At 35.9% G+C, this 25,257-nt stretch overlaps 1 protein-coding gene and 1 pseudogene across 1 annotated transcript in view; both read right to left on the bottom strand.

Moving 5' to 3' along the window:
* Positions 1–248: 248 nt before the first annotated feature.
* Positions 249–25,257, bottom strand: part of LOC140156672 (mitochondrial pyruvate carrier 2-like) — a 40,965-nt gene continuing 15,956 nt past the window's right edge. The window contains exons 2-6 of the mRNA XM_072179610.1: positions 9,728–9,933; positions 9,050–9,090; positions 6,472–6,556; positions 4,133–4,244; positions 249–2,159 (exon numbers count right to left, since the gene is read on the bottom strand). Of these exons, the coding sequence (XP_072035711.1) occupies positions 1,991–2,159; positions 4,133–4,244; positions 6,472–6,556; positions 9,050–9,090; positions 9,728–9,905 (585 nt within the window). The 5' untranslated portion in view covers positions 9,906–9,933 and the 3' untranslated portion in view covers positions 249–1,990. The remainder of the gene's footprint in view (positions 2,160–4,132; positions 4,245–6,471; positions 6,557–9,049; positions 9,091–9,727; positions 9,934–25,257) is intronic.
* On the bottom strand, positions 17,748–23,405 carry LOC140156583 (mitochondrial pyruvate carrier 2-like; annotated as a pseudogene).

The raw sequence follows: 25,257 nt of genomic DNA, 5'->3' as shown, positions 1-25,257 counted from the left end.
TAGTTTGAAATACGCGATATATGATCGCAGTTGAAAGCTGTGTTCATTCAATTGGAATTCCCAGTATAGTATTTTAACTCAACACCATGTTGCACATTAATAATCGTGGTTAGCAAACAATAAATAGTTCCAGCTTGCTAGAAGGCAGTGATTGGAAATTTTAAAAGCAATTCAGCATTTTTTTGCAAAAACACACTGATAAATGAAAAATATGGTACACAAGTACGCAAGTACTGAAGTTACTAGACTAATTGCATCAGTCGTCTACACTGCGCATGTACTCTTGTTTTGCTTCGTATAGTGACGACTGAATAACTTGTAGTCCATATCGTGTCGGCCTTCTGAAAATATTCGATGCCACTTTGGTTGCCCCATTGTGCGACTGACTAGTGGCGTCTGTGTACCGCATCGATGTACCATGCCGTTGTGACAAGATCATGCTCTGACGTTCTAAAAACAACAAACTCTGTCAAAAGGTCATTTGGGACACAACTGCGCAGTCTCTGTGCAACCAGAAAGTGGTTACAAAAGTCTGTCACTTTTTTTCCATGTACTTTTCTCAGTTGTCAATCCAGAAGGTTGAAGAATGAGGGCAGCAGTCTACTGATCAACTTAGGCAAAGTGGGCAATTTTGGAATTTGCAGGATTACTGCAGAAGTATTATATCTGCGACGACACATACACAGCACTTCTTGGAACTCCCGGTCGGAGCCATAAGATTCAAGTATTGGAACTGATACTTTTCGAGAGTATAGTTCTTTCACACTCTGCTTGTATTCTAGGTCTTTTTTATACAGATCTGTGTTATCCTTAATCTCTTCTAAACAGAATTGTCACAAATTCTTCTTCAAGTAAAATCTTCCATGATCTGTGGCTGTCTCGATTATACTCGCTGTAGTGTTGCAACACGTGTGAGTGCTGTGAACATGGTGACATGTGTGTTGTGAACATGGTGATGTGTGGTGATGATATTTTTTTATTTTATAGTATACAATCATCTGGGTACTTTAAAGAAACTAAACAAAAGATATTTGTACCACTGGGAATCCTGACATAAATAATCATACCAATTACTAAAGCCTCTTCACACAGTTGTGCCTTGTATTGATTTTTAACAATTGCTCATGATTTTAATATAAATATTAGATTTCCAAGGCAAATGTAATAGCACGATTCATTACTTGTAGAATTAAATAGCACTTTTCCAAAAAGTTGCAAGGTATTTTGGTTGCACACATAATAATAATTAATATGCTGTGTAATACTATCAATTCTGAGGGATGCATATACAGTCTGTACAAATATAATTATGAAAATCGAGGCTTTACTTTGGTATGAACAAAAAGATGCAAAATAGTTTAATTCAGATCTAATCAAGGGTTTAGGACCAGAATGGGCTATTCCAGTTGAAATCTACACTACCTCTGTGGAAGATTTTGGAAATATATTCCATAAGGGGAGTAGACCACCAGGTCGTCCACCAACCAGATGGAAGGACCAAATTCAGAGGGACTTGGGAATGACCCCACATGAAGCAAAGACACAAGCAACAAACAGAACTGAGTGGAGGAGGCTTACTTGGCAGAGTGCAAAGGGCCACACCGGCCTGAGCAGATAAGTCAAGTAAGTCAAGGGGAGTAGGTTTTTCAAATGTAAATTGGTCAGGGTTAATCATTTTGAAAGCCATACTCCCCATGTATTATGCCTTTACATATATCTTCCACAACTGGAGTGAGTATTTCAAATGGAAGTTACCCAATTGTTTATCCTATTTGAAACTCATACTCCCTTCGAGGAAGACATTAGCTAAATCTTCCACAGGGGGAGTGTGGATATTAAATGGAATAGCCCAATGCCCTATCAGCAATAGCTGCCAGGTGTCATTATTTAGATGTGTATAATATAGAATGCAGAAATGGTAAATATGTCTATATGGCAGCTATTGCAGATAGGGTCTTCTTGCTCTAAACCCTCATACTGTACAAACACATTATTTTGTACTTGGGGGACCAGTTCCAGGAGGCCCAAATCCTTCTCCAGGGTCTGTGACTACTGGTGGTCCAAAGTTGACACCATCATCTTTATCATCTCCTATCCTGGGACCCATAATAGGTTCTGGGCTTTCATCCTCTTTTGATTTCTCTAAACTTTTGTTATATCTGGGGAAAACAAATATATGAAAAGTGAAAATTTAACATTAGTATAGCTTGTCAATAGCAATTTAGGATTTGAATAAGTGACCCCTGACAATTGCAAGTTAAGTGCTCTACCATTCAAATAATATATCCCTAGCATGTTGGCAATTTTAAATGCTATAATGAAAGACAGCGATAAAAACAATCACGTCTGATGTCACTGTCAATTACGATCCTTGATTGGTTTACACAGGTTAATAGCGCATAAAAGGAAAGCCGATTTATCTGGTGCCGATCGGAGAAAAGGAATAGCATAAAATGGCAAAAACTTTTACAAGGCAAAAAGCAAGTTTTCTAGGCATTGTTGACATGGTGCCTTCGCGAAAGAAAGTTTCCTACTATAAAGGCTTAACTTTTGAGATTGGTTTTGAATGTTTAAAGGTGCAAAATTAACAATACCGCCGCGTTCAGCAAGTCATTTTCACGAATCTTGTAAACAAACCATGCTCGAGTTTGATTGACAGATGACGTCAGACACAATAAATTCTTTTTATCGCTGTCTTTCATAATAATATCTTTTCTTCAGTGCTAGTAATTAGTCTTTTTAACCTTCCATCCGTGTAGCTACCAAAGAGGTCAGCGTGGGTGAGTCTGGATTCAGTACATCTCCCGTTAAGGCATAACACCATATTGGATTTCATGGTAGCAGATTCGAATCGCACACGCTAACCTAATCCTGTGGAGGGAACATAGAAGGGGGATTTGTATGTACGCTGGCGAAACCCCAGACAAACAAGTACCTAGACAACTGACTTTGCTTCGCGTAGTGAGGTCAACACTGCATAGCAACACTTTTGACAAGGACACAACCTGGACGCAAACAAGTAGACATGTTCGCGTCTACAGAACATGTTTTATGCGGGCGATAACGGTGCAGTAATCACGCAAACAGGCGCATCAGACATGTATGCAATATTTCTCCACACCTAGTAACCCCGTCAATCCGTCAAAATCACCTTGGATACAGGGCTTCACCTCCTGCTGTGGTAAGGTATGGGCACTCATAGGTCTAGGTGGTATGTCTATGGGCGAAACAACCGCAAAAATGCACTGATTCACTGTGAAATCCAACATGGCGTTACTCTCAACTTAATGAGACACACTGTAGCCCACCTATACCTAAGTTTTCACCTAGAGGTTGGTATGGTGACAGTACTTTCATGTAGTTGTGCCACTAGCCTATACTGACAAACCACCCTTATATGAGAGTGTATATACATTTGGCACAACTATGTTAGCACAAACAATTTGATAATGCTACCAGCAAAATACAACAAAGTCGCTACCAAACTCAAGGTTTAATAATCAAAGTATAGTGCGTAACCTCATGGGAAATATACCACGTTGGATTGTCATGCTCAGGAGAGAAGTACAAATGTACCCATCAATACTTTTTGGCAAAGGCACAAATATAGAAATTTAGATCTAAAAAAGCAAATATACATGCAAACACTAGGATCACTGATTTCCTGGGTGCATGGCCAAAAATGGGATATTCCAGTTGAAATCTATATGCCCCCTTTGAGTAAATTTCAAATGGAGTCACCCATTCAGGTAACCCAATTTTAAATTCACACTCTCTTTGTGGAAGATTAAGGTCATTATGTCTTCAAAAATTACTTTACTTCTTTGCGTACCTTCTTCAAAACATGCTTGGGGGACAGGGCTTTTTCAACTGCTTCACCACGTCTCTATCTGGAACACCCTACCGATTCAAGTTAAATGAAGTACATCTCTAACAGTTTAAAAGTTCTTTTAAAACTAACTGAATGAAAGAAGCATTTTTTCTGATGTACATCACCATATTTTATTTTGTTCCCTTTTGATTGTTGTTATGTGTAGACTAAGGAATAAGACTAAGGACCTGGACTAACCCAATGCTGGTGTACACTATCTTCCCATGAGAAAAGCAGCAGCAAAACTAAATGGCTACTTACAAAAAAATTCTTGATAATTGCATTACCCCCGTCAATGCTAAAAACACGTTGACACTAAACAGATTCCAATTCTTGGGTACAACCACCATCGAGTAGCGAGACCATATAATACCTGAAAAAGCAAACATTAAAAAACAATTTCACATTTCCTGAAGTTTTGTGAAGATCATTTTATTGCAGATGAAGTTATAGTAATAAATTAATGCCAGTACATTGTAAGTAATGGTTTAATGGGCAAGCACAGTATGAGCACATCTAGATGTTACTTCCTATGGTGATGGGTGGCTTTACATACCATATTTGGCATATTTACACAACTTATCAACTCGACTTATACATGATACACATCACTACATGTATATTACAATGACCTGCATTGCAGAGGGTTTAAGATGAATGTAGAAGGTTCCTCACTCAGCTCGGTTGAGTGTACTGCTAAGGGTCCGTCTTGATGCATACGGCTATTCATTCCACCCAAGGGCGATAAGGATCTGGAATAAACTTCCTGCTTCTGCAGTGAATGCACCATCAATTTCAGTGTTCCGTCGACAGTACTCCCAGTCATCAGGGATCTCGTCCACCGCCCAGCCTCAGATGTCTTTAAACCAATCTATTGTAGCACCAGCACCAGCACCTTGTATATACTTCTCCACTTTATGGCACTTCGTGATTTCGTTTGTGGCACCTTGAGTTTCACCGCACCGGCTGATAGGTCATTGGCCACCACCACTCCTAGTTTAGTCTACAAGACTGTAAGAGGAGTATAACCACTGAAGACTGAAGACTGATAGACTAATCATTTGGGGCAACTATAAATCATATCATCCAAAATAAATCAATAATATCATTTAAAATATATAATCCATTATCTTTTCAATTTGTTCAAAGCTCTTTACATTTATTCCGCTGCTACTAGGATATGTCGCCATGTGGCTACCAACAACAATAGCCAGGAGATGAGTTTTGAAAATAACAGGCACTCGGTAAGAAGTTAATGAACTGAGTGCTCAAATAGGCAATTTAAGGTGTGCGATGGTGTGCAATCGCACTCACACGCCTTATAACTCAATCCCTGAATGGCACCAGTATGACTACTCCTAACAGCTCACTATTGTACACCTGGGTGGATTGACACAAACAGGATTCACTGCCTTGCCCAAGGACACAACATGTTGGCTGTGATGTAGGCCTGGCATTTTCGGTAATTTTGTACCGGGTACCAGTGCGTTTTTGGGCGGGTAAACCGGCACCAAATTGCAAAAAAAAAAAAAAAAAAAAAAAATTAAACCTAACCTAAATGCTAGGATCATTCATGGTTGACCTAAAAAAAAAAAAAAAAAAAAAAAAAAAATTTTTTTTTTTTTTTTCGGTTTTAGTATCGGTGGACCTAGACCTAAATGCTAGGATCATTCATGGTTGACCTAAAAAAAAAAAAAAAAATTTCAAGATGTTTTGTATTTTTAATATGAAAATTGATCATTTGTATTCATGTCATACTCTATTAATGATTTCAAAATGCATTGAATTTGAATGCATTTTGAAATCATTAATAGAGTATGACATGAATACAAAATATCAATTTTCATATTAAAATACAAAAACATCTTGAAATTTTTTTTATTTTATTTTTTTTAGGTCAACTATGAATGATCCTAGCGTTAGGTCTAGGTCCGGGGACACTACAAAACCGAAAAAATAAAAAACTTAAAATTTCGGGTACCCGGGCAGGGTATTTCCTGCCCGGGTAATGTAATCTCGGCGGGTACCCGAATACCCGACCGAAAATGCCAGCCATACTGTGATGTGACTCGAACTCATGACCTTGTGATCATGAGATTGATCATTTAACCACCAGGTCAGTGTGTTCCCTTTGGGTGTTTACTGGTTTCAGTGTTGCCACAACTTGTCAGTGCCAATAGGCTGCGGTGAATGACTCCCATGGAGTCAAATTTTTAGGATTCCAAAATATCCCAAATATCTGGTACTGGGCATTTTTACCAGAATTTCGAACGTAAACTACCCAATAGCTAGGGTGGTAAAGCACTTGACTAAAAACTTCTGGTACTTATGTAAAGTTTACTGACGGATCAATAAATGGTCTCAAAATCAATTGTTATTGCAATTTGGAGCTTTAGAGACTCAAAATCTTTATAATTTGCCTAATTGAAAGGGAAATACATCAAATTACTGCTGCAGCCTAACACTTGCAAAAGTAGCCCAATGTTAGGCAAGTAGCAGCATGTTTTTTTGAGCAGCGGCTATATCGCCAAGTAGCCCAATTGTGTGCCTAAAGCTGACGGCTGGTTTTTTTCTATTGAATAAGTTTTGTACTAACTAACCTGTAGCTGCTAATGCAGCGGATTGACGCCAACTCAGCTTCTCAGCTGGTCTTGTGTAATCTGCCATTCCAGCAAATACTAAACACTATAAGATAAAAGATAGTATGCAGTAATGTATCTTGAACAACTTAATACAAATTAGCCAGTCAAAACTAAGGATGTAGAATTGTAGCTATTTTAAAAGAAATACACAATGTACAATAGAATTCCATTTAAAAGCATATACCTCTAAACAAGGTTTTGTTTTTGTTGGCAGACACCCTCCACAAAAACATTACAATAGATTGGTCTTATAATAATACATGTTTGTACAGCCGTCTGTATCATTAATATAGCTGCTCAAACTACAAATAATGCTTTTGTGGAGGGTGTATGACTTTCTTCTCTTTTGTCAAAAAAACGCTCATTTAGAGGCACACATGCTTGTAGATGGAATTCTATGGCATGACTATACATATTTTCTACAACTTTAACTCAACTGTACTTATTTAGTTGGCTTATATCATTTTTAGAACAAAAAACTTCTCTGCATTGCATTAGTATACAAATATCACACGATGCCGCAGGCCGAGTGTGATACGACCTCAAAACCAGTGATATTTTTCGTATTGCATATGAACAGACAGGGGGTAACGAATTTATCATTCAGTAGACATGAATTTAACACAAATAAATAAAATAAATAAATAAATAATTAAATAATACCACAATCATAAAATGATCAACTTATAGGCCTACTCCAAACTCTTCCATGCATGCTTTACAGTTTTCTGTCATGCAACTACATCAATGGCTAGGCCATGTAATACAGCGCCCATAGCCAACGCGTGGCGTTACACTTAGCACGCGACGCCGAGGTAGCGCGTAATTGCCGTCTCTACCGCATACGCGAACAGCACAGTGTACAATACAATGCGAGTATGCAGATCGCTAATTGCCGGTACTGGTAAAGAGCTGAATAATACGGCTATATATTGTACGGTAATTTATGAACACTGAATAATACGAAATTATATTATTTGGCTATTAACCAATGAAATGTCGTTATTCATGTCTACTGAATGATAATATAGCATATTATGATCTCCTGTTGAGAGAGCCTATCTACTTATTAATTTTGATCTAATATCCAGATGATCTCTATTACGATGTAATTATTAAGCTTACCCATTTCCATGATGGAGCCCAGAAATGAATAGTTTGATCTAATAACCAGATGATCTCTATTACAATGTAATTATTAAGCTTACCCATTTCCATGATGGAGCCCAGAAATGAATAGTTTGATCTAATATCCAGATGATCTCTATTACAATGTAATTATTAAGCTTACCCATTTCCATGATGGAGCCCAGAAATGAATAGTTTGATCTAATATCCAGATGATCTCTATTACAATGTAATTATTAAGCTTACCCATTTCCATGATGGAGCCCAGAAATGAATAGTTTGATCTAATAACCAGATGATCTCTATTACAATGTAATTATTAAGCTTACCCATTTCCATGATGGAGCCCAGAAATGAATAGTTTGATCTAATATCCAGATGATCTCTATTACAATGTAATTATTAAGCTTACCCATTTCCATGATGGAGCCCAGAAATGAATAGTTTGATCTAATAACCAGATGATCTCTATTACAATGTAATTATTAAGCTTACCCATTTCCATGATGGAGCCCAGAAATGAATAGTTTGATCTAATAACCAGATGATCTCTATTACAATGTAATTATTAAGCTTACCCATTTCCATGATGGAGCCCAGAAATGAATAGTTTGATCTAATAACCAGATGATCTCTATTACAATGTAATTATTAAGCTTACCCATTTCCATGATGGAGCCCAGAAATGAATAGTTTGATCTAATATCCAGATGATCTCTATTACAATGTAATTATTAAGCTTACCCATTTCCATGATGGAGCCCAGAAATGAATAGTTTGATCTAATATCCAGATGATCTCTATTACAATGTAATTATTAAGCTTACCCATTTCCATGATGGAGCCCAGAAATGAATAGTTTGATCTAATAACCAGATGATCTCTATTACAATGTAATTATTAAGCTTACCCATTTCCATGATGGAGCCCAGAAATGAATAGTTTGATCTAATATCCAGATGATCTCTATTACAATGTAATTATTAAGCTTACCCATTTCCATGATGGAGCCCAGAAATGAATAGTTTGATCTAATAACCAGATGATCTCTATTACAATGTAATTATTAAGCTTACCCATTTCCATGATGGAGCCCAGAAATGAATAGTTTGATCTAATAACCAGATGATCTCTATTACAATGTAATTATTAAGCTTACCCATTTCCATGATGGAGCCCAGAAATGAATAGTTTGATCTAATATCCAGATGATCTCTATTACAATGTAATTATTAAGCTTACCCATTTCCATGATGGAGCCCAGAAATGAATAGTTTGATCTAATATCCAGATGATCTCTATTACAATGTAATTATTAAGCTTACCCATTTCCATGATGGAGCCCAGAAATGAATAGTTTGATCTAATATCCAGATGATCTCTATTACAATGTAATTATTAAGCTTACCCATTTCCATGATGGAGCCCAGAAATGAATAGTTTTTAATCCTGTAATAAAGGAGGAAAAAGAGACATTTAGGTTTTACAACATGAATACAAATGTTACACCTCCCTCATCAGTGGCAGCTGAGATTAGATCAAGAGTTTCTTGATCTAAATCAGGGGTGTGATTAAGGATTTCTAAAAAATCTGGAAGTTACCCGGAGACAATACAAACAATGGCCGCTGGTCGAGGTGCACTCTCCAGGGCCCCTGGTTTCTGGTTTGTGGCACATTTAGAAGGCACTACAACTGGGAAACTTTACCTACCAAACTTCAATGGCTATTTGTGCATATTTCACCAGAAATAATTGAAGATTATAAGCTTGTACTAGTATTTGATTGCATAAAAGTGAGCATCGCTCACCAAAATTACAATCTATGGTAGCCATGATGTATCTTCTCTTAATTCCATATATGATTTTTATTTTAGACACACTTGTTATGAAAGGGTTTAGCCTGGCTTGAGTATTTTGTACAATGAAAAAAATAAGCCCCCATTAAAGATGACTTACTGGTGGTGCTTAGTGAGAATGAATATGGTAGTCTGTTACAGCCACAATATCAATTTTGTTATTATTGACCAAAAATGATCAACTTAAATCAGTAATAACTGTCTGGAATAATGAGTAAAAATGAAACTAACCTGCAGGATGATTCCATAAGGCTTTTATTTTTGGCGGCAGAGCCTTTTCTATCCTTGCATCTATTTCAGCAAATCTGGAAACTTTAGTTGTAGCAGTTTTAATATCACCTGTTGAATAGTTTCGTTGACCCCATAGAAACCGACGGACTACTAATGACACTTGTCTGCTGGTTGCCATGGTAAAGGATTGAGATGGAAATCACCACCTGCAAATGAGAACAAAATATATGTTGAAAAAAATGTAAAATATGTACTGCCACTCACTATCAGTGAATCTATTTACAGAAAATCTAAACAATCATCAAAAATCAAGATTTTTACATTTTTGTAAACGAAATGGGTGTGCTAACAAGTGATAAGACCAAAAACAACAATGAACATATGGCAAGGCTATTCCGGTTGAAATCCACACTACCCCTATCGAAGATTTTGGATCTATCTTCCACAGGAGGAGTATGTTTTTCAAATGTAATTGGTGAGGGTTAATCATTTTGAAACTCATACTCTCCCTTTATTATGGCTTTACCTACATCTTCCACAGCTGGAGTTGAGTATTTCAAATGGAAGTTACCCAATTTTCTATTCTATTCAAAACTCATACTCCCTCTGTGGAAGACTTTAATTAAATCTTCCATAGGGTAGTGTGGGTTTTAAATGGAATAGCCCAATGTTGCATTTTAGTCAATGTTTGTCCATATGGATACTTGTATCAACATCCAATTCAATGGAGCTTTATATTTATGAACACCTGTTTGCAAATTTTGTTCATATGAAAAAAATAACCAATAACTATTTATAGGCTTGTCCTTCACTGCCAATAATTTTAATATTGATAATAATAATAATAATTCAGTGATATTGCCTATGGTGGTTTAGCTATTACAATTCATTTAATATTTTATGTTAAATTATTAAGGAAATTGAGGAACATTTTTACAACAGGGTTGAGCTCATAGCAATACTTACCATTTTAAATGTTCCAAATCATTCAACACTCTATGCAAGTTATGAAAATTATTAGGGTTTTTAGGAAATTATGGAACACATTCAAAAGATCAAGTTATCATGGTTATTAGCCCTTATGTTGCAATTCATTCAACACTCTATGAAACCATTGGTAATTTATTTAGAAACTCATTCAAAAGAGGTTTGAGCTCTTAACCACACTTTTAGTTGCTACAATTCATTCAGCACTCTGTTAAAATTACTTGCATCTTAGGAAACTAAGGAAGGCAACAAGTGGGTTGATCCTATCAGCACTACCCTCAAAATACTTTTATGAGGGCTATTTTGAACAGATTAGAAAAATAGTCCTCATACATATATATTTTATGTAGATACACATTTGGTAAATTTTGAGCAAGGCATGCTGTTTTCGCCTTGGATGAAGACATTAACCCAACAAACAAACAATTTTGGCACTTTTGGGAAACTTTTACAAATTATGCTCTAAGGAGGAATAGTGAAAAACAGTACAAAATAATTATATGCAAATTTTCTTGATCACTACACTCGCATCTTATATTTAGACCATTTCAGGTTTGAAAATTGGGTTCACCAAAATGGGGCATGTGCTGGAGAGGTGACTACTGATCAGGAGTATGACTGGGAATAAAAGAGTACTAAAATTTTTGGAACTGAAAGCAGAACCTTCTACGATGAAGAAGTGGGTCCAGGGAACTGCGATCTGAGAGGAAGCAAGCTGTTTCTTGGCATGCTGTTTGGAAACATAGCCTTCCCTGGTGCACAGCCCTGAAGTGCATTTCTGTTTTCTATATATTTGAACCAAGTCTCCAAGTATTTTTTGACAAAATGTCAGCAGGGCTCTGAAAAGAGAAGACTTCAGCAACACTGGTTTTCACACAGAGATTTTTCCTCATTTAAAGGTACCTTTTTCAGTGTTGGTATTTTACAGGTCTATAGGTAGAACACTCTATGCGATTCTTTATTATAGTAATAAGTCACTACATTTCTACAAACCTACACTATAGCATAACATGCTGCATACTTCACACATTAAAAGCACACAATGTAATCTACAATTGTTTCTATAATACTGATAAGGCGACGAAAAAAAACCCAGTTCTACGGGCCGACCCATATTTTCCATTTTGGAATTTTTTATAAATTTGCCTGTATGCATGCATGCAAAATAAGCCATTTTTAGCCTTTAGTGGATTGAAATTGTAGCAAAAAATTGCAACTTATTTACAAATTTTAGCAATTTTTCGAATCATTTGTTTAAAAAAAAAAAAAAATCAGGAATTACCAAAAGGTCTACCCGTCTGTAGAACAGGGCTTTTTTTTTTATCGCCTAACCAAACTTTATTTGAATATAAAAATACAAAAATATCACACTATATGTTAAACTGCAATTTCAAATATATTTCATAACTGTCACAATTAATCTCAACAATCTGGATAAATGGGCTGTTCCATTTAAAATCCACACCACCCCTGTGGAAGATTTTGGAAATATCTTCCAAAGGGGAGTATGAATTTCAAATGGAATGAGCACATTAGGCAGCTCCATTTGAATTTCATACACTTTCTGAGAAAGATTCAACCTCAATCGTCTACTGAGGGTGGATGAGTTTCAAATGGAACTACTATGTGTGTATTCCATTCGAAATTAATACTCCCCCTGTAGAAGATATTTCCAAAATCTTCCACAGGGGTAGTGTGGATTTTAAATGGAATAGCCCAATGGATCAACATACAGTGTATACATGCAAAAACCTTGCATATTAGTATGTTATGGTAAGAAATTAAGGAAAATCATAATGTAAGTTTGACCAAAACAAAAGTGTTGGTCACAATGCTATTGGGAATGAGAACTGCAAATAAAATTGTAGTACTTACCTTTCACATCCATTTTTAATTAACAATGTCTACAGGTGTTGTACCAACTGAGCTTAAAACAGCAAAGGTTATACCAATTTAAATATAAAAAGATGCCCAGACATGTGTTCAAAATATAGACTGGTGGTCTTATCATGGTTACCATCCAAAAGGTTTAATGCTTGATGTGTTCAACTATATCAATAATTTCAACATATTGAATATAAGCAATACAGATTCAAATCAAACCACTCCACATTCTTGGCAATGGGCTATTCCAGTTGATATCCATACACCCTATGGAAGACATGATCTTGATCTCTCACAAGAGTGTGAATTTCAAATCAGGTTACCTGGATAGGCAACTCCATTTGAAATCTACACCTGCTGTGTAGGAGGTTAAGGTCATGTCTTCCACAGGGGTGTACGAATAGTCCAATTTAGACTTTTTAGATATGATTACCAACTGGTATAAAACAACAAAACCACACTTGGAATTTTCCTAGATTTATCTAAAATGCTTGACACAACTGATCATAAAATATTACTGCATAAATTGGAATACTACAGTTTTAGAAAAATTGCAGTTTGGCCAATAAAAGAAACAAGCTTGTTTCCAGTAGTGTGCGTATTGCTTTCTTGCGGCCGCTTTTTGTGTGTTGCTTTTTTTGTTGTAATATTTGCATTCAAAAATCATTAAAACCAGGAAAAAAACGGGAAAGAAAAAAAAACGAAAACAAGCTACACATAATTTACGATCAGATGTTGAAAGGATACCAATGCTGTTGTTTGCATGTGTTTTTCTTCTTGCATTGTTCTAATAAAAAACACCCAATTGAACGCTGCAGTTTTTTTCTTTCTGTTATTGCAGTTACAACTTATGATGGCTTGCATCACATACTGTTCTACATCTATATGACAGGCATGCAATAAATTGCACTCTTTGAAATTTTAAGGCAATCTGCCAGGTGTGCTATAAACTGCACTTGTGAAGAAGTCTGGCAGATTTTATAAGCTGATATTTTATATCTGATGGGCACCTTAGGCGAGCCCTCCACAAGTGTTGCACTCGCACACCTTAAAACTCAAAGCCTGCAAATTATAATGCAAATGTGTATCAACATGATTGATTTGATATTGGATTGCACTCTTTTGTATTTTTTGCTGTTAATTATTAAAGTTCTAACTATGACCCCGTTTACACAGAGAGAAGCCGGCTTCAACTGCGACATCGAATTCAGATTGTGACTAAGGATTAGCATAAATTATTTCTTGACGGGGTGTTTACACGGTAGTCGAATTCAAAACAAATTGTGAATTCGACTTTTATGCCATCATTTGCTCATGCTTCAAATTACTATTATGAAGTTGACTTCATATTACGAGTTCGTTTACACTGCATAAGTTGAGTTTAAAGTCGACTTTGAATTCGACAAATGTTGCTCCGGGTCATCATTTGAAGTCTTCTTCTGAAGTTGAGTTCAAAGCATGGCAACCCTGTTTACACACAAATGAAGTCGAGTTCAAAGTCGACTTCAGGCTCTGTGTAAACGGGGTCTATGTCTAATCATATATTGCACACTGTCCTTTCTCATGATAGGTTAGATTTGATTGAATACGTAACAGCTTACATGAGCCCTATATTGCTTACCAAGTTAGCACCAGACTTATAAAGAAACAAAGAGTTTCAATATTGATTTTCTACACTTCAGTATTTTGTACATAGAAAAGTGATGTAAATGATGATATAAATTGAAGAATTTTTAAAATTAAAGGAAGTCTCCGGCAATCGCAACATTTTGCCTTATATGTTAGAAAAATAATTATCAACTACGAATCACATGGCTTCATTTAAAAATAACTCATATTGACCCTATAAAACTAATGAAAACAGCTATCTCACAACACGCGATGCCGACTGTCTGGTGCATTGACGTCATGGGTATTTGTGCTCAATTGTTGTCAGCCTTCATTATATACTGGGACATCATTGCACTGGTCAAATTCAACTCAATTCAATTTTAGTAAAAATATCATTGTGGCCTGAAGCCAAATTACATATTTTTTACACAAAATGTGACATGATCAAGGAGAATGAGTCGGATGTCGCTAATATTGTTTTTGAGATATTGGCAAAAACAGTGTTCAAATTCTTTTGTTTTATATTGTTTTCAGCCATTGATAAATTGCTCATAACTCGATAACCAGATGTTCGATTTTGATGGGTCTTGCATCAAAATGTAGCATTTGTAAACTGCCAGAAAATGATGTAAAAAACTTCTAATTGAAAATTTCCAACATGTGACTCATTCCCCTTGATCATGTCACAAATGACAGGAACAATTATTATATACAAATAAATTAAGGGTAAATATTGAAAAAGCACTCATTATGAAATAATAAATACATTGCACAAGCTATAATAAGTACATAATTCATTGAATACAATTATCCTGTCTGTACATGAACAACCCTAAAATTCCAACACAAAATATGCAAAACACCATCACCTATACTAAGATCAGCTCCCAATAGGCAAGAATTATTCAGTTTTTGTTACTGCACAAGCGCGCGTCAGTCACACCGTACGCAAAGCAAAGTTCATGTAGGTGCTGCTTCCGGCTGTGTGCACACCATCTATCTATATCAATACACGATGTTATGAGTCCCACCTACAATGTATTACAAGCTGATCAGAGTATATGCTCACAATCAGACTCATAACACCACAAATCCCACAGTCATACACACTGCCATATCTATATCAGCTGCTCTCCGGTGAGAAGTCTTGCCCTCCCCCAGATGCTGGCAGCCCTGATATTTAAAAATTTCTATGCCTTTTGGAGTACTTTTTAGACCTTTTTTGATCATTTTCGTTAACTGTTTGCCCCTCAAAGTTGCCTTACCCCCTCATGTTTTCCTGGGCTAACCTGAGTCACATGGAAAAACAGTGGCATCAGACTGAAAAATAAGTCTGACCCAGAAAAAAACCTGTGTCAAACTGATTTTTCTATATGGTTTGGGAGCCTGGGTTTCTCCACACTAAAAATTAATCCATTCTTAGTCAACATGGATTCCCGGGCCCGGGTTCCCGGGCCTGTGCTGACCTGGGCTAGCCTGGAACAACCCGGGTTAAAATGCTACACAATTTTCAGAGGTTTTTGCTCACCTAGTATATGATATTATAATATACAGTTTGATTAGCTCATAATCGGCGAGAATTGTAATGTTAGGCTTTTATCACTATGCCGAAAAGTAGATCTACATTAAAAGTGTCATAGTTGACCTGTCTGGTCTCTATTGTGCTTGTTAAAGAAAATAGACAACGTATCAGATTTCAATAAATAATTTGTGATGCTTCTGGCAAGATGTCACAAGACAATTCTCAAAATAAAATATATAGATATTAATCTGTGATGTTATAAGGCCCGCCGATTATGAGCTGATCAAAGTACAGGTTATCTAATAATAATGATAAATAAATAAATAAATAAATAAATAAATATCTCTCTACTGTATCACATGTTTTAAAAGACTTAAGAATTGTGAAGAAACTGTTAAAAAACTTTGTGCGTTACAATTCAGGATGTCAAAATCATGAAAGGAGAGTACAAACATGATACATGTAGATCTGCACCTTACTGAATCTTGACATTTGTGTTTAAAATTTACTTTTCTCCTCTATTTGTAGCTAAAGTTCTTTAAAACATATCCATGTACAAAGTACTCACATTTTATGGACTCGGCATTTCGAAACCTATTTGTCTGGTTTCTTAGTCGGCTCAAAATATGCTATGGTGTCATATTGTAGCCATATATTTTGACATCTTTTTTTTAAAATAATAATTATAGAAATGGAATATTTGCTAGTTTAGTGGCAAGTTTAGGTAGTAAAGACATAGCATACACAATTTAAGTAAAATCCTTTCACTCTAAATAATAAAAAAAATAAAAATAGCTGTAAAAATGCCTATTTTTACACTTTTATTTGTAACATGCCAAGAGATGCCTTTTTTCAACAGCTTTTAATTTTTTTTATGGATCCTTATAGAAATTCATGTGACCTGTTTCCCAAAATGGTGCAGTAAACCAATCAAAAAAAAAAACAGAAAGAGGCATTATGAATTATAAGTTAACAGAACAAAAAAAGGATTTAAAAGTTTGCCTTGCGTATGTTACTATTGTCTGTCAAACTTTTGATTGATTTTGAAGTCCCTCAGTTTTTTATAAACAAAGACTTGAAGCATAAACTAAAGGGTAAATCTATTGTAAATAACTTCATTTCTCCATATTATATTCAATTGGTAAGTGGCTGCCATCTTTTTTGAACATATAACAATTTTAAAAATTTTCTTGAAATGTCTGTCAAATAATAACATACGCAAGACGGTGCTGTAATTCCTGCTAAACTAGGGTGATACAGCTAATTATGCTACATGACATAGCATTTAGCTCCACCTAGCTTTGTGGCACTATCACTTTGTGAGGAGAAGCTTTTTGATGACACAATCCATTGTTAAGTGTTGTCTGTCAAACATTTGTACATAAGTAACATACGCTAGATTTGTATGTGTCTGTCAAAAGTAACATACGCAATATGTTTACAAAAATTAAAAATCACTTGATGTTCACATTATGATGATAGTTTAGAGTTTATAAAAGTGTTTTAAAACATGTGATTTATAAACTGCATGTGATCTTTATTCAATTTCCCATCTTGAACTACTGTTTTTGCCAAATTAATATTCTGTATGTTACATTTGACAGACATCTTGCGTATGTTATGGCTTGACAGACACACATATTTTATTTATAACAATTTATCCTCCTTATTGTAATATTTGGACACATTTTTTCCACAATCAGTTGCTGTAGGTCCTACACCTAAATAACCACAAAATACCTTATGTAATACTTTATAAATTTTTATTTGATTGCAGAAAATCATCAAAATTGTGTCTGTCAAATATAACGTACGCAAGGGCCAGAAAATTAAATTTGTGAAGTAAATGGTCTATGACTTATCTTTCTTTTAGTGTATTATGAACGATATATGTGCATACTATAATTTAAACCTGGTTGGAGACCAAAAGAAAAGAGCTGGAAAAATAATTGTGTGTTACACTTTTATGACACCTTAGCTTATTTTGAGCCAGAAACTTCATGAGTGATGACTTGATACAGCAGGGGAGACAAAGCAATGAACAACCATTTAATCCTGAACTATTCTAGAAACACTACATCTTCTAGAAACACTACCAGTGTTGCTGGATCAAGTCATCACTCATGACTAGGAAACCAGACGAGTAGGTTTCGAAACGTCAAATCTCCATAAAATGTGAGTACATTGTACATGGATATGTTTTATAGAACTTTAGCTACAAATTGAACATTGAACTATCCAAATGAACCTCTTCCAGAAAACCTTTCTCCTCTATTTGAGTAGATGTTGGCTCACCCAGGACCATCAACATCTTGAGGTCAGTTCACAAAACTCAGCGATACACTTACTATAAGTCCTACTCAATGGTCACTCATATGACAAGCAATGTAGGTATTAAAATAGAATTAGTAGTCTATTAATGCATGACACACACATGTCATAGTCTATGACCCTAGTTTCAAGAACCGACCAACATAAGTTGAGGTGGCTACATCAGCATGAAGTAAAAGTTAAAAGTATGGTTGCTGGGGTGCTACATCGGGTGGAAGGAAAATGCCACTGTCAGCTGTAGGATCCAAGTCTTCATCATGCTCTTGAAGTCTCAATTCTCTGTGATATCTATAGTGAAAAAATAAAATGTTGATCAAAAAATCATTTTCTGCTTTTTCTTTGTAATTCTACGACCTTTCCGTTACTTTTTACTATCTTCTGGCATTCCCATGACCAAATTCAAAATTCCATGACTTTAGTCAATTTCAAAAATCATGGTATCTTTTCCAAAATCTGTTGGACCCCTGTGTACACAAGCAGTGTACACTTTGTTGCATTTTGAGCTTGGTAGTGAATTTAGTTAATTCTTGTATGTAGTTGCAAAGCAACTGAAAAAAGTGCACTGATCATGTTATAGCTAAAATAATAGTTTCTCGATCATGAGAGCTCAATAGGCACGCAATGACAATTGCGTCAGCGTACAACGCCTACCACATACGCTTTGAGTAGCGTTGCATTTCCTGCGCGTGCACAATCGATCGTGCTATCATGTCATTCCACTAAACTTGCGACATTACGCAGTGCACGCAATACATTCATACTCTCATGATCGAGAAACTATTATTTTAGCTATAGTAATGAAAGGATCTATACCATCACCAATACTGTGCCTCTTATCAATTCTGTCAAATTACGACAACTACGATTCCTGGGACATATCCTGAGGATGCAGGAAGATGAATCATGCAGAAGATATGCTCACTACACCCGATTACATGGTAAAAGAAGACCTGGAAGGCAAAGAACATCCTACTTATCGTGTGTGCAAAACCTGATAGGGGACTTCAACAACTTTTTACCACCTTGGCTTCCAAATCGTAGTACATTGTAGTCGCCTGCTTTGCAGCCGAATGAAATTAATGAATGAATGGAGTTGCACAGCAAGATGATCAACACACTGCCCTTGTATGTATGTGAATACCAATGATATCATACCGATACTCAAAGATTACCGATTCTAAATTGCACCATACGTAACGCTATGGTAAATCCGCTATCTTTTAGCTTGGACATTTGGACACGTTTTTAAAACAACATGTTACACAAATAATGCAAACAGTCAAGAGCTTTGAATCAGAGTTTGACGGGTACAAAGCGAAATACTCTGGAGGAACTTTAAGTGGCCTCCATGAGCGACACTGACATGATGGAGTCAGTACTTTTTGATTCTACTTTCAATGGTGTATACCTTCCAGTGTATTAGGATTTGATCTGTGACTGGTGAAAAACATCAACCTCACTATAACTTTTTCCACCCTCATGTGGTAGTGACGTCAACACTTTGAAGCAGCTGTTTCGCTCGCACATCTATGCGGCGTCTTTAAGCGTTTGTACGCCAGCGCTTTAATTGCCTAAGCGATGGTAGGGTTATAATGGCAGCTTCCATAGTTTTATTACTTTTATATAGAGCTGACACTTCCCAATCTTATTAATTCCCTGAGCGTCTACTTACAGAGAGATCCTTACGAGTTGCATACATCCTGTGAAACCCACAAAGACATTGACGCTGAATAGATTCCAATTCTTTGGCACTATGGCTAATGAATATCTAGACCATACGATACCTGTATGAAAACACAAAATAGCAAAAACAAAATCTAGTTTTTATTCAGGCACAGGTGGTAAATGTTTTAAGGATCTGAGGGCCATCTGGTATACATACATTGGTGGCCAATATTGGTCAACTTAAGTAAGGTACCCTCATTTTGCGTTAGCGTATTATGTGTCGCGTATTAAGACGCTCATGTATTTGTGTGTGGCTAGCAGCGTCTTAATTCCTTTTGACATCATGGCGCGCAGAAACTGCGTAATTTACAGCATACTTTACTTTGTACTTCAAAAAGGGCAAACTGTATAGTGTCTTGTTTTAAGTTGAGAGTAATGCCATGTTGGATTTTGCAGTGGCAGATTTGAACCACGCATGTGGGGTATACTCACACATGGAAAGGAGAAATGTCCATATGCTGGTGACGCAACTGCGTAAACGTACTGATTCGAATCTTCCACTACTAATCCAACATGGCATTACTCTCAACTTGAGAATAGACACACTATATAGTGGTATATGTGTAGGCCTACCAACCAGGGGTGGAAGAGGTGGGATGGGGATAAACTGACTTGTGAATTGGGAGTAATCCAACTTTCAGGATTATGCATGATTATAGATACAAATAGGGTAGGCAATCTGGCTCACCTAATGGGTTTTTAATGGAGAAAAATGTGTATTGACAATAGCATTTGAAAACCTCAACAGATCCATTTCATCAAAATGAACATTGGCCTTGGTCAGGTGGCTGAACTTATTGTGCAAGTGTAATATTAGTTTGAGATGGCCTAAAAATGCAATATCAGTGAACCAAAGCAGTCTTCAACCTTATTTCACATCTCTTCTAATTAACAATTTTGTGGTATTTTCTGTGTTAAATTAGTCTTTTTGTAGTTGTAGCATAACATTGGATCAAAACTCGCACCTCTTTAAACCAAATCTCTGTGGGGAAGGGGGCGTAGACCTCATATAATTTGGTTCACGTCAAGTTTTGTAGTGACATTAATGCTCTTTCGCGGTTGCGCCGCAAGCGTGCTCACAAACCGCCCCTGTACACATGCATGTACACTCAGGGCCTATAACTTTACACACACGATTCGATACTGCTGCGAGGCGAAATACGAGGGGGTATCAAAAGTTTTAGAAATCGCCCAGAAGTGAAAGAGCTATATCAATGAAATTTTGTCAGTGCAATCACAAATCCTTATGTACATTATGGTCCAAAAATGGTCTCAAAGGTATGTTTACTTTTTTTACAGGTGGCACTAGATGCCAATAACCTGCTGCCCCAGTTACTGCGTATAAACTGCAAGATTGAGAAAATTGAGGCAAGCAGCATTATTAAGATCCTGATTTTGAAGGGTTGCAGTGCCTAGAAAATTGATGATGAAATGAAAGTTATCTTTGGTGGTGATTGTGATATGTCACTGTTGCTTTTTGGAAAAGGAATTTTTATTTCATCACACATTTTCTGGGCACTGTAACCCTTAAAATGGAACTTAATCATGCTGCATGCCTCAATTTTCTCCATTTTGCTGGTTATGCGGTTACATAGGCAGGAAGTGACATATAGCTCCTGTAAAAAAAAAGTAAAAATACTATGAGACCATTTTTGCACCATAGTGTACATAAGGACCAGTGATTGTACTGACAAAATTTCATTGATATAGCTCTTCCACTTCTGGGCGATTTCTAAAACTATTTGATACCCCCTCGTACGCACGTACGTCTCTACCGAAATGTACCAAATTTTAGTTACAGAACTAAGAAAAAAACTATGAATTTAATATTGTAAGTCCGATATATCAGGTTACATTCTCAAATTCAATGAACTAAATTAAATTTGTCTAATATCTAGAGTACGTACCAGTTGCAGCTAGTGCCCCGGATTGCTGAAGACTGAGTTTTCTGGAGGCCTAGCATAATCAGCAAGACCTGCGAATACCAAAACCTGCAATGTAGCAAACAATACATACATATCAATAATTGTATTACATGAACTTGACCATGGATGTACTCTATGGGAGTGCGACATTTGGCATGAGACATTGTCAAATAGGGGCACACTGGTATTGTTTACTGACTAAAATGGTTAATCACTAACCCATTATCTTTGTTGCCAGGGCACTCAAGAATCTAAAAACGTAATGCGAGGGACAAAAGAATTGCTTTCACAATCTATTTATTATTTTGACAACGCCTGGGATTTTACTACCCAAAACTGCCAAAAGTGCCCAAATGTACGAAAATGTGTGAGATTCATACCAAATGGGTGAGGATTTTGATGCAATGGGTTATTTATATTCATTCACTTACCCATTTCCATGATGGTGCCCAAAAGAAAATGGTTTTCAAACCTGTGAAGTAATTAAAATATTATGTTATTTACTAGCCACAAAAAACTCAATATCATTAGCTTTAAAATGACTGATTTAAGGTCCTTGACCTGATCGGCAGCCTCATCCCCCATTTTTCTCATCAAAATTGGCTTTACAGCCAGGATAGCTCCCTGAGTTTTTGGAACAATTATAGCAGTGAAGTTCATGTCAAGGACTAGGCCAAGAAAAAAAAATTGTTTGCTTGCCCTCAAATGAATTTTAACATTTGAGTCGGTCTGTCTGGATTTTTTTTTTTTTTTTGATAACTAGCAAACTCTACTGTTTGTATTAATTAAGGCTCAAAATATGAAAAATCAGACAATTTTGGTGTCAAAATGAATCAACTAACATTACAAAACAACTAAAATGTTAAACACAAGCTCTAAAATACATTTTGTTTACATCTTTGAAAATTTGAAAAAAAAAAAAAAAAAAAAAACTTTTTCAGGAATTTCCAAAAATAGGGTCGGTATTCTTTTGTACAGTAAATAGGGAAAAAACCCTTTTTTCTGATTTCCAAAATTAGGGTGGGTCGGTTGAGGGCAAGCAAACATCTTCCTTTTTTTTGCCTTACCAGGAGAATTTCAAGCAAACTAACGAAACTGCCGGGGCTCGAACATGCACCCCTATATACCAGAGTCTAGCACCTTATTGATTGCTTTATCTTGACCACTAATAAAACCTGGTTGAACAAATTCATTAGGATCAGTGGAGTAAACTCAGTAAAACAAGGCTTGTTTTATCTGATCCATAAAATGCACTTGAATATGTTACAGCAAACACTGTTGTCTTTGATAACACCTGATAATGAGTAATGCTAGATGTATCCCCAGTGCAGGTCTTAATGCACTTGCACAAGTAAGTGCATTAGCTGGATCAGATATAACAAGACTTGTTTACTGTGCATTATAAAACCTATTTCCAAATAATAATTTTGCTTTGATATTAATTATTAAAATTCATTCACTTGGTTATTTTATTCTTTTCTTATAATTATGTAGTATTCAGTTACTCACCAGCTTCATGGTTCCATAAAGCTTTCAGTTTTAGTGGAAGAATCTTCTCGATCTTTGCATCCAATTTGGCAAAGCGAGGTGATTTTGTTGTTGGAGCACTTTGCCCACTGGTATAACACCTACTACCACATGAAAACCGGCGGACTAAAATTGTGCAATGTCTGCCAGAAGTGCTAGTAGTCATTTTGTAGTCACTCACTGCTGTCTGTTGATAAAAACATACTTTTTTATTAAGTCAATGAAAATAATAAACCTGTTTTTACTTCAAAAGGAGCTAAAATTACCCTAAAATATGAACGAAAGCTTTAAAAATCTGGCAATAGTTTAATGATTTTTTGCAAACATATTTTGAAAATGTTCTAAATTCAAAAAATTTTGGCCATAGAACAGCCAATTTTACATGATTTTATCCAAATTAAAAAAAATTCTCCAAAAACACAAATTTTGGGTCGGTCGGGCACATAAGACAGGATGTTTTGCGTGTTTTTTGTTGTTGTTTTTTTGCAGCCTCATACAAAAATCCTGTCAACTTCAGTACATCACAATCTACTGAATCTGAACCAGTCAACCAGCATTTCAAAAGTAATCAAACTGCACATTTCTAGTTCTATAATAGACATATTGGGTCAAAACTATTCACAAAATATTGTAGCTCTCTGTACTGACAGCTTTATCTCCCCTCCAAAGGACGAGCAACTCCTATGGTTCATTTACTTACATCTTATGGAATACTGATGCTATCAGTTGCATTCATTTTCCCCTGTGCATTTTTTTTCCTGTGGACTAATTATTTTTTTTAGTAATTTATTCAATTAATTTTTATTAATTTAGTTAGTTAAATTAAATTAATTATTAATTAATTTGTTTTAAATTAAACAAACAAATAAAAACCTTGAAAACATATGTTGTGCTGAAAATGCACTGCAGAATATTACTTAAAACGGCAAAGAGGCAAACCTTTTTATTCTTGAATTTAGGTATCCTCCCTCACCTCAAACTTATTATCTAAATGCTTCTAGATTTGTGCCAAGTCTTTGTGACTGTGACAAAGAAAACATGCAGGTTTTGCTACTGTATTTTGTGCCATGCACAAATTGGCTATTCCAGATGAAATCCATACACCCCAGATAGAAAACATGACCTTAATCTCCCACACAGGAGGTTTAGACTTCAAATGGAATCACCCATACAGATAATCCATTTGAAATCCACACTCCCTGTGTGGGAGATTAATGTCGGGTCATCCATAGGGGGTGTAAGGATTTTAACTGGAATAGTCCAAGCACACTTGGGGTAAGCAAGCAAGACATAATTGTGTTAAATGAATCCATGGTCTGGTCTACATCTTCTAATACATGCCTGGTATTAAGGTTGACAATACTTTGCAAATGTTAAGGTGTTGTACCTTTTGTTAATATTTGATTCAAATTATGGGTTATTTAAAGGTCATTTAAAAACTTAAGTTAGGGCCTACTTACTTAAACTGTACACTTAAAGGTTACATAAACTTATTCCATATACTTTTTAACTCCCTGAGCACTACCTGCCGATCTAACATTGATATCTTCACTTTAATCACCAATCAGAATGGAGCTTTGCAAATAATTCACCCCAATTTTTTTGTGGTGAAATTATTCTAACAATGTTGCTGATTGGTCCAATTGATAGTGAAAACTTCTTTTTGGCCAATCGGCAGGTAGTTCTCATGGGGTTTTAATAAATAATTGAAAGTAGCTATTCTCCTACAATCTTTTTGCCTTAAAAAACAACAATATAATAATCGCAAAAAAAGAAACGTACCGTCATAAAATCCCCATCACTTCCGTTACAAGATGATCAGATGAGCGGGAATGCGAAAGAGAAATTTCTCGGAGAAATGTCATGCTTTTTGATGAAATCGCCATCTCTAAATTGCACGACACATTACGTAGAATGGTGTCTATCACATTTGTAACTGCATATTTAACATATTTAACATATAGTGAAAATTGCTATAAAATCAGGCATCCATCGAGCGCTACGTGCTACGTGAAACA

The sequence above is a fragment of the Amphiura filiformis genome, chromosome 7 (assembly GCF_039555335.1).
Source record: "Amphiura filiformis chromosome 7, Afil_fr2py, whole genome shotgun sequence".
NCBI lineage: Eukaryota > Metazoa > Echinodermata > Ophiuroidea > Amphilepidida > Amphiuridae > Amphiura > Amphiura filiformis.
This window is presented reverse-complemented; position numbering and strand designations above follow the sequence as displayed.